At 34.5% G+C, this 14455-nt stretch overlaps 2 protein-coding genes across 3 annotated transcripts in view; both read right to left on the minus strand.

Annotated features, from left to right (window-relative positions):
* Positions 1-10667, minus strand: part of LOC306859820 (growth hormone-releasing hormone receptor-like) — a 37679-nt gene extending 27012 nt beyond the window's left edge. Inside the window, exon 1 of the mRNA XM_079401124.1 lies at positions 10597-10667. Coding sequence (XP_079257250.1) covers positions 10597-10644 — 48 coding nt within the window. The 5' untranslated portion in view covers positions 10645-10667. The remainder of the gene's footprint in view (positions 1-10596) is intronic.
* A 707-nt stretch (positions 10668-11374) lies between these two features.
* Positions 11375-14455, minus strand: part of LOC306859292 (FYVE and coiled-coil domain-containing protein 1-like) — a 28288-nt gene continuing 25207 nt past the window's right edge. For both annotated transcript variants that reach the window (XM_079400258.1, XM_079400259.1), the window contains exon 18: positions 11375-13675. In XM_079400258.1, coding sequence (XP_079256384.1) covers positions 13600-13675 — 76 coding nt within the window. In that variant the 3' untranslated portion in view covers positions 11375-13599. The remainder of the gene's footprint in view (positions 13676-14455) is intronic.

Consider the following 14455-nt stretch of genomic DNA (forward strand, 5'->3'; position numbering starts at 1 on the left):
TTGTTTAAAATGACAATAAAGACATTTTTAATGTTATAAAAAATTATATTTCAAATAAAAGCTGTTCTTATGAACTTTCTAGTCATCAAAAATATGAAATTATGGTTTCCACAAAAATATTAAGCAGCAAAACTGTTTTCATCATTGATAATCAGATATATTTCTTAAGGAGTTATAATCAGAAATATTTCTTAAGGAGCAAATCAGCATATTAGAATGATTTCTGAATGTGAGTAATGATGCTGAAAATTCAGTTTTGCATCACAGGAATAAATTGCATTTTTACAATATATTCACACAGAAAACAGTCATTTAGAATTTTAATAAAATTTCACAGATTAAATGTTTTTACTGTATTTTTGATTTAAAAAAATTGGTGAGCATAAGAGATTTCTTTCAAAAAACATTTTAAAAAAATCTTTATCTTGACTGGTAGTGTATACATAATATTGAGAGAGAACAAGCCAGGCAGAGAAATAGCAAGCTGATGATTAATGTTTATAAAAATGAAGCAGAGGCTTCTTGAGAGGTCTTCCAGAGATGACAGCTTTGGAGAGCCGCTGAAGGGTGACTTTCCACCAGGAGTTCATTCTGTCCCGCTTTGAACCAAAGTAGCAGCACTTACGATCAAAAACCCCCGTCCTGCAACATTCTTTACAAGGCTGCCCTAAAAACCACAGCGGCCTAATAAATCTAATTCTTCTATTCATCTCACATGATGAAAAACTATGAAGAGCTCTTCAAAATGATTCAAACCATAGCGAGATTACATGAAGCTCAATCTCCAAGCTCTGGACTTCTGTCCTCTGAGGAGCCCAGTCAACCCGTATTAGCCACCACTTCAAGAAGCTAAACAACAGCACTGGTGAAAATCCTGCATCATCTAGTTAACGGTTATTTGTCTCATCATAGTAGCTACTGCACTTTTTTATTCTTCTTGTTATTTCCCTACCGCGAATAACGAACTGTAAAGGCCACTGCACACCGAGTCCAAAATTTTCATCTGAAATTTTTGCATGTTGAAAAATAAATACGACCTCATGTTGTGTCAATTACGTTTCCACACTGCCTCCGAAAATTTCGTCCGTCATAAAAAAATTCGGATCAGATTCGATTTTCACATTTACAAAAATGTGCCGTTATATAGTGGTTTTGTCTGTGAGGATTTCTGAAGAAGAACACTGCTGTCTCCTTCTCTTGGCATCCCTTATCCAAAACCCAAATGAAAATATGCCACACATCCATGTCATTATCAGCAGCAGCAGCAGCATGTTTCTGAACTGGCAGTGTATCCTAGACATTGTTCTATTGCTCTACGTCTTGAAGAAACACTAGTTGAAAATTTGATGAAACGTAGAAACACTCACTGTTTTGCTGTGCGTGTGTGAGTCAGTGCGTGTGTGTAACAAACTTCTCAGGTCAGGTGTGTAACCTCACCAGATATTTTCCTGCATTCTCTGCTAGCAGAAAGGAAAGGTGAAAATAAAGCAGAAAAACAATGTACTGTTAGTGCTTATGAAAGCAGGTCAAGCTCAACTCACTATCCCCCCAACATCACCTCTTTAGGTTCACTAAGCTGCCCAAATTCTGCTCTGATAACAGTAATCCAGACAGAGCTCTGGAACCATTAGACGCTTTATACTATTTTTAGAAAGCAAGACTAGAAACATCCCAAAACGCCCTGGACTTGAATTGAGTTTGTGAGACAGGCCTCCCCTGAGTGCTTTTATATGAGTGTTACCTCGAGTTGTTTCTTCAAAGTTACGTTATCTGTGGGGAAACAGCAGAATTAGGTTACTATTTGGGTGAAGCTCATGAATGCTGTCTGGGTCATATTTCTCCCCCAAAATCAAAAGAAAAAGCAATAAATCACATTTTACTTTAAGAACAAGAAGAATATTTTTTCAGCACCTAGATTCTGTGAGATTTTGAGCACTTGGATTTTTTTTAGATTTTAATGTATTTATTTCTACTTTAAAAGTGTACATTAACTTTTAAAAAAATATTAAATATTGTAAAATGTTTAAATTCTCTGTATCTCTCTCTCTGTCTAATATATATATATATATATATATATATATATATATATATATATATATATATATATATATATATATATATATATATATATGCATTAAAATGCATTTATTTTTATTATATATATATATATATATATTATATATATATATATACTGTATATATATATATATATATATATACACATACATATATACACACACATTAAAAATACATTACAGTAAATTACAGTAAATCCAAAAACAGTAGGTTAAGTACATGAAACCTATTTTTTCAATGCATTTAGATTTTGTGCATTGTAACATTGTTAATAAATAAAATTTGTATATTATTTATTGATTAGTATAACATTCAATTTGCATTTTATTTTTCAGCACTTATATTTTGTGCATTGTGACATCATGTTAATTTGGTTTCATATTTGCATTAATTATCCAATAATCTAAAATTGTATTATGAATTTGGTTTGTTGTACAATTTGTTCTGCTCATGTTTCCCATGTCCCATGTCCAGACAGGCTGATTTCTAATGTTGTATTCAGGGGAATTGGGGGCCCCAGGCAAATATAGGAATGGGGCCCTATACGTTTGCATACATTTACCTAGATCAACCTTGAGGTTTCTTTTTTGTCGTGATGCTTGATGCATAGTTGTGTACAATGTTTCTAAATTTTTCATGTACATGTTATAAAGGAATTATTTAATTTCATTATTTACATTTACATTTATTAATTTAGCAGACACCTTTATTCTTTCGTGTTGTAGATCACAAAACAGCAATTGATTTACCGTTGAGATACAAGTTTTAACAAAAAAAAAAAAAAAAGATATATATATATATATATATATATATATATATATATATATATATATATAAATAAATTACAAAATGATAAACTTCATAATTGAACCTTTAAACCATCTTTTAAGAGAAGGGATGAGTCAGAAGTATAAATTATTATATTATTTAAAACGGATTTATGTGGGTGGATTTTCACATTGGTCTGAACAAAAACTGCAGACTGCTTTATTGAAAATGCACATTCATTCTCTGCCAGTAGGAGGTGCTTTTGGAACATCAGAAATATAGCGGTTTCCACGGTAATGGCTGTAAACAAAGCAGTGCTCAGCTCATAAATGATACTTTATCAGGTAAAATTAAAATTGTTATCTGTTCTAAATGTACCTTAAATTAATACTTTTCAAGTTTTTAATACTCTAATCAACATGGGCATGGACAAATATGGATGCTTTATGCAAAATATGTGTACAGTGAAACCATAGTTAAAATAGAGCATGAAGACTAGACATGTTTCATAGGTCATAGATGTTTTTCAAAGAACTATGTCTATTAGACCCATGAAAAAAGAACATAGAAATACTAGGTTTCTCTTATCTTTCTTTGCACTGAGCAACATTTTCACAGGACATGACAGCTCACTTCTTCTGAAAATGCAAAATGTACATTTATTTTTTAATATTAGATTTGTTTGCCTCTCTGTGCCACATACTGTATTATGATGCAGCTAAATTCTCAATAAAACAGTTTTCATTGGTATATTTTACTGTTTTTGTTGTCAGACAATGGAATGAATATGAAATATTGACTGAAACGCGACCCATTAAGACTACATAACCAGCTCTCCCTTCCAAGATGTTAATCTGCACAAAAATCCTGATTTATAATCGTGCCGTCATCTGATAAAATCAAATAAGATAAAGACAATAGCTGTGCTGTGATTTCAGCTATACTTACATGTAAAATTAGAGAAGCAACATATCTGTGTTTTAACTGAAAACGCAGTTCATTTCAGCCACTCGCTGAACGCAGAGAGAGAGAGAGATAGAGGTGTGTGCACGCTGGGAAAGAGAGACCTCGCGCTCGTGCGGCAGTCAGCTTCAGACGCATCATATTTTCATTTGCTACAAGCAGGATACACAAGAAGCACGTTCAACTCAGACACACAGACGGCTGTCGTGGTAATAAACACAGTAAACAGTGTTTACAGTGTTAATGCACATCTCGTATATGAAAAGCATTTTAGGGGGCCCTTGGCTTTTGGGGGCCCAAGGCAGTCGCCTTTGCCTAATGGGTGTCCGCCTCTGGTTGTATTATGATCATCACAATGCATTAGTTTTTTTATTAAAGTATTAAGAATTTGGAAGGAAAATTTGCTTAATTGTCATGTAAATAAAGTTAGAATAAAAAATCTTCCAAAAAACAGGCTTACATAATCTGAATGTGAAGTGAAATATGACTGTGACATTTCTTTTTAAGAGTCATTCATGTAGTATCATGCCGTTTAAACTAATGGAATCCTTTGAGCGGATATATGCACGAGCATGAAATGAATCAAACCTCTGTCTGAGATGTTGCTCATAATAACTGACAGTGTAAGCAGTAACTGTATCAGTACTGACTCTGGGTCTATAAAGTATTTCTAATATATTAGTCAGAGCTGATTTGTGTAAGCAGCATATTTAAGGTCTCTTTCCATTCATAAAGTCTCACGTCCTCTTCATTACACAAAAGAAATATTTACGTCTACCCACATGTTCCACGCTCATTTACATCTAATACTGGCAGTTGCTAAACTTGACCCGGACGCTCCGCCGTGTTCAAAGCCACAATCAGTTTGATTAGTGTAAAAAGAATAGAAGAGAGCCGGTGCTTTTGTCACTAATGCTTTTGATTCTCTGGGCATGAAAGAAAAAGAGAGCCCATTAATGCATTCACGCTGTTACTATGACATCACTCATAATTGAATTCTGTGGATTTCAGAGCTGCACCCTGTGGATATTTTACCCAGCATGCTCTTCTGTCTGTGGTTTTATTTCTCTCTTCCTGCTATTAAAGAACGCATTTCATCAAAACAATTAACTACTATTATGGCCTTTTATTTTATGGGTTTGATCTTGAGCACTTCACAGTATTCAGTCATAAATTCACCTAATTATACACTTAAAGTCTCTTATTCTCAACAAGGCTGCATTTATTTGATCCAAAATACTGTTAAAACAGAAATATTATTACAATTCTGTTTTCAAAAACTCACATGATCCTTCCGAAATCATTCGAATATGCTGATTTGCTGTCAAGAAATATTTATTATTAATGTTGAAAACAATTTTAAGAAAAGCATCAGTTTGCAGAATAAGAGTGTAATTTTGGCATCACTGAGATATGATTATTGGTTTTATTAATATTTATATTTTAATATTCTCCATTTTCATTTTCAAGTTTTAGTCTTTTTTTTTGTAATTTATATATAAACTACTACTATATATCCATAGTTGTTTTAATTGTAGTTTTTAGTCATTTTAGTAAAACTAAATTAAAACAAGAAATGATGAAGGTGAAATAAGTGTCATATCTTATTTTATTTCACTTATTGATAAATCTTTATATGATATACCAATGAAGATAAGCATATACCGATCTGAGAATCACAAATGCATCTTGAATAAAACTTTGTATTATGAATGCAACAAATAATCTGAAAATGTCACAACAACCGAACTACTGATTCCAATGATGAATTCCAAAGGGCTGAAATGTTAATGTACTTCCGCAAAGAAAATGTAAAAGGAAACACTTATTTTTGCAGGCACTCAGAAAAAAACACCTGCGCCATATCAAACCACCTGCCTCGCTTACAGAGAGCTCTATTATACTGTGCATCCTCCCTGGAGAACATTAATCTCCATTCTACAGGACAGCACACAGATCCATTAACTGCGCTGTTTCCAAGGGTCCCCCAGTTCAGTTCGCAGATGGCGCTTGTGCCTCCACATTTACTTCATATGGAGGTTTTGTGGTGCAGTTGTCAAGGAAATGGGCACACAAGTGCACAACCAAATGCACCAGAGGAAAGTTGAGTGCTTACTTATTTTTGACAGCGAGAAAGCCTGAGATCATTTCAAAGCCTTCTCCTAGTGACGAAATTCACATACACCTGCATTTACCAGCTGCTGCAGGAGACGTAATGGATCATTCAAAAACTAAAAGTCATTGTGAAACACAGAAAAAGACAAAATATCCAACACAGAGATCAGCTGACACCCTTTTTTGAGAGAAGGTTAAATTAGACATGTGTCCAAAAATATCTGAAGTCATTTTGACTCACTCTCAAACCCACACTGACAAATGAGAATTGAACACTCCACAAAAGAGTGTTTTCTCTTTTCTTAGAAACTGCAAAGGGTATTCTCTAAGCTCAACCCCAGATAGCAACCTTGACAATAGAAGTGTTGCAATTTCTGTTTTCCATCAGTGCTAGGGTTTCGAGTGGCTAAAACACACGGATGCAGATCATTCGCTGCCACAGGTGGGAAAAAAAGGATGCATTTTCTGGCTTTTGATACTTTACACAAGGTCAATGTAACAGTGCCTATCCGCTTTCTCAGCGGTGCAGATTCATTTTCTTTAAAAAAAAAAAATGTTCATTAAAGCCCCATCAGCCATGAACCAAACAAACCTGCTACGAGGTGAATCACAAACTTTTATTTGAAGCAAAAATGTATGTGAAAATCAGACAAAAAGACAAAGGTACAAGACTGTGTATGTTACCGCTGTAATGAGGGAAAGAACTACAATCCCATGAACTATGGCAAATAACAATTTAAATAACTATCCATTCAAAGTTGTTGAGAAACAATATAGTTTAAGATTATTTCAAAATGTAAGTGTTTTGAGAGTGTGGACGTTTGATAATGTTTCATGGGAGTGGATGGAGCTCTAAAGCGATTTCCTTGCTGTGATTTTCTGATTGGTGGAATTGTATGTAATTAATGTAATTTCTCACCGGGGATTCTGCTATATTAAACATGATTATTTAAAACATAAGATTGCATTATGTGGGCTGATGGCTTCAAAAAGCAAAACAAAACAAACAAAAACCATATATCTTAATGACCTTGGAGCTCACAGTAGGTCTGTCTTTAATGTTTATAAGTTGTTTCCCTAAGGAGAAAATGAATGCCATTTTTACTTCCAGAACCCAACTGTTGCACTCTATAAACCAAGTCTTGAACATGGGGGCTGTAAAAGAGCAAAGATAAGAATTTTTGGTAATATAATCAATTTGAACCATTTTGAGCTGGACTACTAGCAAATAGCATTTTTATCTTAGAAATATATGCACCCATTCACTTTGATTCGTATATGGCTAATATGTTGCAAAATGATTCCAGTCTCGTCACATTCAGCTATGAATTACATCAATTCAAAATGGCAATATTTGACAAAGTTGAGTAATTTACATCACTGCTCATTTAACATTTGTATCACAAAACAGATGCTTACATCTTACCTCACTCTCTTTTACCCTTAAAAACTGAAGCATGGCGCTGGAATTCATTTTCCATTTCTGTCAACAGTAAAGTCCTGCCTGCTTTCATGTTACTGGTCAACTCAATCATTGTGACACTGACAACCGCTATTTATGTAGCGCTGCCCTCAATGTCTTCTTTCTGTATTTCCACAGCGTGAAGGTAAAGTGAATTTATGAATGGATCACTCGTTTTAAAGTCTTCCCATTTATTACGGCATCTGCTTCAAACATTATAATGCACATGATTGCATTAACTCTACAATAAGTAAATCCACTTCACCAGCTAATTAATTACTCTTTAAAAGCCAAAGCCACTAGAAGGCAAGTCTGCAACCTTTAGCCAAAAAAAGTGTAACGGCTAAAGCTAACGCTTCCGCTTTGGCAGTACACGGGAAAGGAGACCAGAGGCCGTTTTTTTTAATGGATGCCAATAGAGGAGAGGCTTCCTCACGCTGAATAAACAGCTTTTTAGAGGAAACGGCTTATCATTTAATGAATCGACAGCCTATCTGCTAATCTTCAACATGTTTTACACTAAACAATACTTTTGGATTGAACTATTTTTAGAGTTTACCACAACAAAAATGCTGTTTTATAAGAGAAGTCACTGACTTTTTGTGACAGCTGGGATTCAGCTTACAGCACTTGTCATTCATTCCTATGGTATCCGTGAACAGCAACTGACAATCAGACAACCTCTGATAGAGCTACCCTAAAAACAGAAGTTCAAAGACAAAATTCTAAAGATGGCTGTGCATTTATTTCGCTATATTACCCAAATGTGCAGTAGCGGTGACCAGGGATGGTTGCAACACAGGACAGTTGTGACACTTCCAATTTCTCAAATAAATTTCTCAAAAAAAAAATTTAAAAAAAAATTATCAAATAAGGAATAAGCTACAAATCACCTAATTCACTTCCCACATTCTCAGTTTAGTCCTTATTCCAAAATGTGAGGAAACAGAGCTATGTGGCAAGCACGGCAGATTTTAGAGGAGAAAAACTCATTTTGAGTTTAAAAAGCAACTTTTTATATTTAATTGATTTTTGTGATGGGAGTCCCTGCTTTGCAGTTAAACTAATTGAAGTTAAATTATGCTTATTGTGTGTCTGTGTAGATATTTTTCATGCAAGCTGCTAATGTTTTGGCTGTTAGCTGTAAGGTGAGTTAGTTTATGGCTGCAAGACTCTGGGATAGTTGTAACAACAATGAAACATATTAGAACTTACAGTTTAGTTTTTGTTTTATTTATAGGTTTTCTTTTAAAGGGGTTATTGAATGCCCAGTTTGCACAAGTTGATATGATTCTTTAGGGTCTTAATTAGAAGTCTATAACATACTTTGGTTGAAATTTCTCAATGGTAGAGTAAAAAAAGCACCCTTTTTAGCCTGTCAAAATCAGCTCTGTTTTCAGCAAGCCGTTTTTAGTCCATGCTCCTTTAAATGCTAATGAGCTCTGCTGACCCCGCCCCTCTCTTCCGTGGGCGACGAGCAGTACTGTTTACTTTAGGTGTGAAACTGGTAAACTAGTACATTATTAGGAAAGGCGATTTGCAAAGATTCATAAAAACCCTTATACTCACTTCTTCTGTAAGTGAGGCTGGATCAGGAATGATTCGCCCGAACATAGATGCATTTAGGCAGATCGAGGATGGTCGTATTCACTTCAAAGCGAAAGTAACGTTAATCCTCTGTGTCTTCAGCGGCTCAGATGTTGGGAGTAAATGAAGACTGCTATATTCATTATTACATCCAACAACAAAACACCTCAATCGCTCAATCTCAGACATCTTGTCTTCCCCTGCACTGGAGTCAACACAATGGCGGTCGGACTGTTTACAGCTCACTCAGTTCACTCAGCTCATTTACATTTACATTTATGCATTTAGCAGACGCTTTATCCAAAGTGACTTACATTGCATTCAAGTTACAGTTTTTACATTTTATCAGCTCTTGCTTTCCCTGGGAATCGAACCCATGACCTTGGCGTTGCTAGCACCATGCTCTACTATTTGAGCTACAAGAAAGCCTGTAGGGCTAAGGTAGCCATTTAGGGCTAAGACAGCCTTGTCAATCAACTATCGTGGGAGGGGCTTGTGCAGAACTTCATTCTTCAAGGGGATTTTAAAATGGGGATTAAAAAAAAAAAAAAAAAAACACTGGGTGGATTTTTATAAATTATAGGATGGATGTGTACATACTTCCAACACACATTTATGCTCAAACAACTTGAAAAGAGAATTTTGCATCCGATGACCCCTTTAATTTCAGTAAGAATTTCCTAGGTCTTGGAAGAGAAAGACAAACCAAGGGGTGTCTCTTATTATGTTGAAAAGTAAATGTTGAAAATGTTTTTTTTGGTCATAATCCTTGTTGCATAATGTTACATCTCACCCTGGTGGATATCATAATATTACATCTCACCCCAGGGTAATTAACCTGGACTATGGGGTGAATTGTAACATTTCACTCCTTGTGTTTGAAACCAAACTATGCATTTTCTGTTTGTGCTGCAAGATAACAGCATGCACTTGTAACTAGTTTGAATCACATTTTGATAAAAAGAACTCCAAGATACAGACACAAATGTCAAAAATGTTACAACCATCCCCGGTCTCCCCTAGACCTATAAAAAAGAGTTCTGCACTGCAAATCATTTTCGATGCACACTGTTTCAACTACAATAGTAGGCTAAGCAACAGAAAGTACTATGCAGTATGATACACTTGTATTCTAATTTAACCAAGTAGCCTTTCTTTTCTTTTCTTTTTCGACCTGCTGACAGAAAACTCCAGCACGTAAAATGATTGACACGCAAAGAGCCTTTTTGATTGCCCAGGTATTCTAATTGGCTCCCCGTTCTCTTGTTCGATGTTTAGTGAAACAGGTGTGCAAAAACCACTTACTCCACCTTTGAAGCAGCGCATCATCTGGTGAGCAAACGTGCAATATAATGAATTAAGATCACACGGATTGCGATCATACTCTCACAGGGGCCAAAATTATATTTAGCAAAACAAAAAGTTAGTACAGGAGATAGGCCTACGGATAAAACACAAAACTCAGTCTCCTTCTTAGCGCGTGAAATAATTTTCCTGCTAGACCACAAACAACCGATTAAAAGTCTGATCTACTTATAAAGATGCTTCTCACACACGTGCATTGTAAAAAGTGCATTCTATAGTTGTAAATACGTGAATAAATACATGAGGTTGTGCGTACTCACAATTGTAAAAGATGACAACCACAGGATCCCACTAGCCCACGAGCGCATGTCTCCAGTCGTGTCCACAGCGCGCGCTGACAGCAGTAGTTGGATCAAATGCTTTATAGACTGAATGTGACCAATCAGAGAGAGAGGAGAGCGCGCACATAATTCATAATCCCGCAGTCGCTTTTAAAACCATTGCATATCTGCTGCAGACAGGGAATTCCAACACTTTCCTCAAACCAGACAGACAAGAACCTGTTTTTGAATTGCTGCACACTTTTTTTCCTAGCAATTCTCCCATAGCAAGCTCAGAATTCTGAGGGGGAAAAAAGATTCTGAGAAGAAGAAAAAAAGGTGATAAAATAATTTCCTAATTACCTAAGTAATTTAAATTCCCTTAAAAAAAATATTGATGCGAAAACTGCATGTAAATGTACTTTTTAAATGCACTTAAATGGTGGACTCACAATTTTTTGGTAAATAAAAACATTTGCACAAAAAAATTTACAGCATTTTTGAAAAATATTAAACGATTTATGTACACTTGCATGAGATGCATACACCCCCTGGAAAATGCGGTTTTATTTTATGTGGAGAAGGTCGCCCCCTCATGTTGACATCACATGACCAGCAATGTCACGAAAATAAAAAAAAAAGTTACTAGCAGAAGTATGATCTATATAGAGATCTAAAGAGCAACACGCATCGCATGCTCTTCCCAGATTAAACAGTCTGTCTTTCATCATGTGCATGCATACAGAAGTGATTGCTTATAACAAGTAAAACATTCGCACTGAATGTTTAACTGATACAACTTTATTACACTTAAAGGGTTCTGCAATTTGTAAACATTGCCCTGTGATTGCATAGATTCACAGATATCATTAAATTCAGTGACATTCATTACCTATTCACAATTTCCTGAACAGCCGCTTTTAAAAAGTAGTTCAAAAGTATCCATTTATTTAAAATACCATTTAGAAACTCTTGTAAAAGAACGCATTAGGAAAATATTGAAAATTGCACATAGTTCAAAAAGGAGCTTGAGATATAAATATAAACAGATCATCTTAAGAGCAGCAGCCTAGTTCAGCTTTGTCACCTGGAAAGTTATGTGAACCATACACCCGAATAAGCATGCGTGTCTTGCATATTTGCTTTAGTTGTTGCATAAAAAAAAAAAAAAAGCGAGACAGTTAATTAAACGCACATTTAAGAGCCTTAGTGTTCATATTACTAATGTTTGATGATCTACCAGGATGAGGATTCAGTGATGCATATACAGAAAGGAGGCATTCGAATTGAACATCTCAAAAAATATTATGTATCTGAGCATCAGTAAACCAATTTTATCAGATCAAAAAACTGACAGCCTTACATTCGTAAAAATATACTCTGTGCAAGAGTTAAATGACTATAAAGTATATATGCCATTTTAATCAATGTACTGTATGCAAAAAGTACTGCATGGAGTAGACTAAATAAAAAAAGTGCCATTTGTGTATTTATATATGGTGAATATAAAACAATGTAGATGACCCAAGAATATATACTTTTACAGGACTCTGTTATGACACAATATCTTAGCATCCAGCTTTGAGTTAAAAAAAAAAAAAACTAGTGTTTTAAACGCATCTAAACACGAGACGCTTATTGCTTTTATGAACTATAGTTGTACCTTGTATGAAATTCTCATGTTTGTTATAAAAATACTAATGCAGCATTTCTTTAAAAAAATACCCCAAAATACCAAAAACATCTGTAGTGGAAGTGTAGTGTGATATCTTTTAAAGGAATAATTCACCCAAAATTTAAAATTTACTGAAAACTTAGGCCAGTTCAAGATGGATATAGAAGAGTTTGCTACTTCATCTGAACAGATTTGGAGAAATGTAGCATTATGTCACTTGCTCACCAATGAATCCATTGCAGTAAATGGGTGCCGTCAGAATGAGAGTCTAAAAAGCTAATAAAAACATCACAAGTAATCCACACCACTCCAGCCCATCAAGTAACATCTTGTCAGTTGAAAATCTGCATGCTTATAAGAAACAACCCCATCATTAAGAGGTTTTAATTTGTTGCTTCTGGACAAATTATGAGTCCATAATCCATAGTAATAGTTCCTGCAGTGAAAAAGTCCATCTCTCATTGTCCTCTCACATCAAAATCCACCCACATATTTGAGTAGAAGTTTTTGCTTGCAAATGGTGCTTGATCTGTGCATATTTCTCTCCTGATTCAGAAAAGACAATGTTTTCCTCTGAAAAAGCAATATTATCCATAGAGGACTCATACAGTATTTTAGCTGGAAGCAGTTTAAAGTTAAAAATGTCTTAATGACGGATTTGTTTATTACAAACACACAGCTTTTAATTTCACAAAAAGTTAACTGATGAACTGCTGTCTTGTGGATTATTGTTTTGTTTTCATCAGCTGTATGGACTCTCATTCTGACGGCACCCATTCACTACAGAGGACCCACTGGTGAGCAAGTGATGCTAAATTTCTCCAAATCTTTTCAGCAGAAGAAACTAATGTAATGTCTTGGCCTGAAGGTGAGTACATTTTCAGCATTTTGTTTTAAAATTTTGAGTCAATTATTTTTTAAAGCTTAATTTGCGATTGTCTCACTTTCTTTGCATATTTACCCATGTGAGCTTCCACTGTAACCCTGGTGCTTTAAATTCATCTGTAGTGTTTGTAAAAATCATTTTAAAATACTGAATCCACAAGTAAAATAAAACGATTCATCGAAAAAGATTAATCAAAAGCAAATAATCATCTTCCAATAAGTACTGTAGAAAGTGCAGTAGAAACCTCTTCATAACACTTAACTCAGGTCACCACGGATAACCTTAATGCTATCAGCATTAAAACATAACAACTAATACTATACTAACCCATCAAATTCTAAAACAGAAATCATTGGCACACAGGAACAGGTCTGAGATGAATAAGGATAAAAATAAAACACATCAAGTTCACACGAGGACGCTACACACCACAAAGCAACATTTAAAGGAAGTCACTGCCATCATAGATGATGGGCTTCTCAATGGTCAGGTGGTAGTTGACCTTCTTGGAGAGAAATCTATAGAAAAGAAAACACAGGAGAAACAGTGATTGTTGCATTCCATATTTCCTATTAATAACTACACTGTAAAAAAAAAAAAGATTTTTTGAACATAAATAAAACAATGATTACTGCAGTATGTTTGAAAAGAAAGACTATTTCTATGTTTCAACTTCAAAATTTCAAGGGTTCAATGTCTTGCTTACTGTTTTTTTAGTAACTGTGTGCAAATTTACTAGAATTTCTTAATGAATATTGTTTCTACGCCATTTTTTTCTATGCACTAAACAAGGTAATTATAATTTTAGTGCATAAGCAATAACTCAATAAATAGTACTGATATTGTTTCCAATATACAGAGTTTGATGCTGCAAGGATAAATACATAAAAATGTTATCTTATGTAAAATATTTTAAAATCAATTTATTTATTTAAATTATACTTCTCAGTATTAAATTAAACTAGTGTATTTTTCTCAACTCATTTTTGGAACAGGCTTTGCAGAAAAGTAAAATCAAGGTTTCTGCAGGTAAATTGAAGACCCTTTTAAGACCAAGTAAAGAGCATTTAAGGAATAAATTCAAGGGGTCAGTATGTTCTCCAAATGTGAATGTAAAGGGAGTTTTTTATGATTAAAATACATGTGATCACAAAAATCAACTTAATTCAAAGTTTTTACTCCTTATTTGTTCTTGTTTTAAGCAAAATCTCACTTAATTTTGATGAGTATCGCAGAAAAACAAGACTTTATAAATCTCAAGTAAATGTATCCTGATTTAAAAATGTTTGGAACGAGAC

Source organism: Barbus barbus (genome assembly GCF_936440315.1).
Source record: "Barbus barbus genome assembly, chromosome: 40".
Lineage (NCBI taxonomy): Eukaryota > Metazoa > Chordata > Actinopteri > Cypriniformes > Cyprinidae > Barbus > Barbus barbus.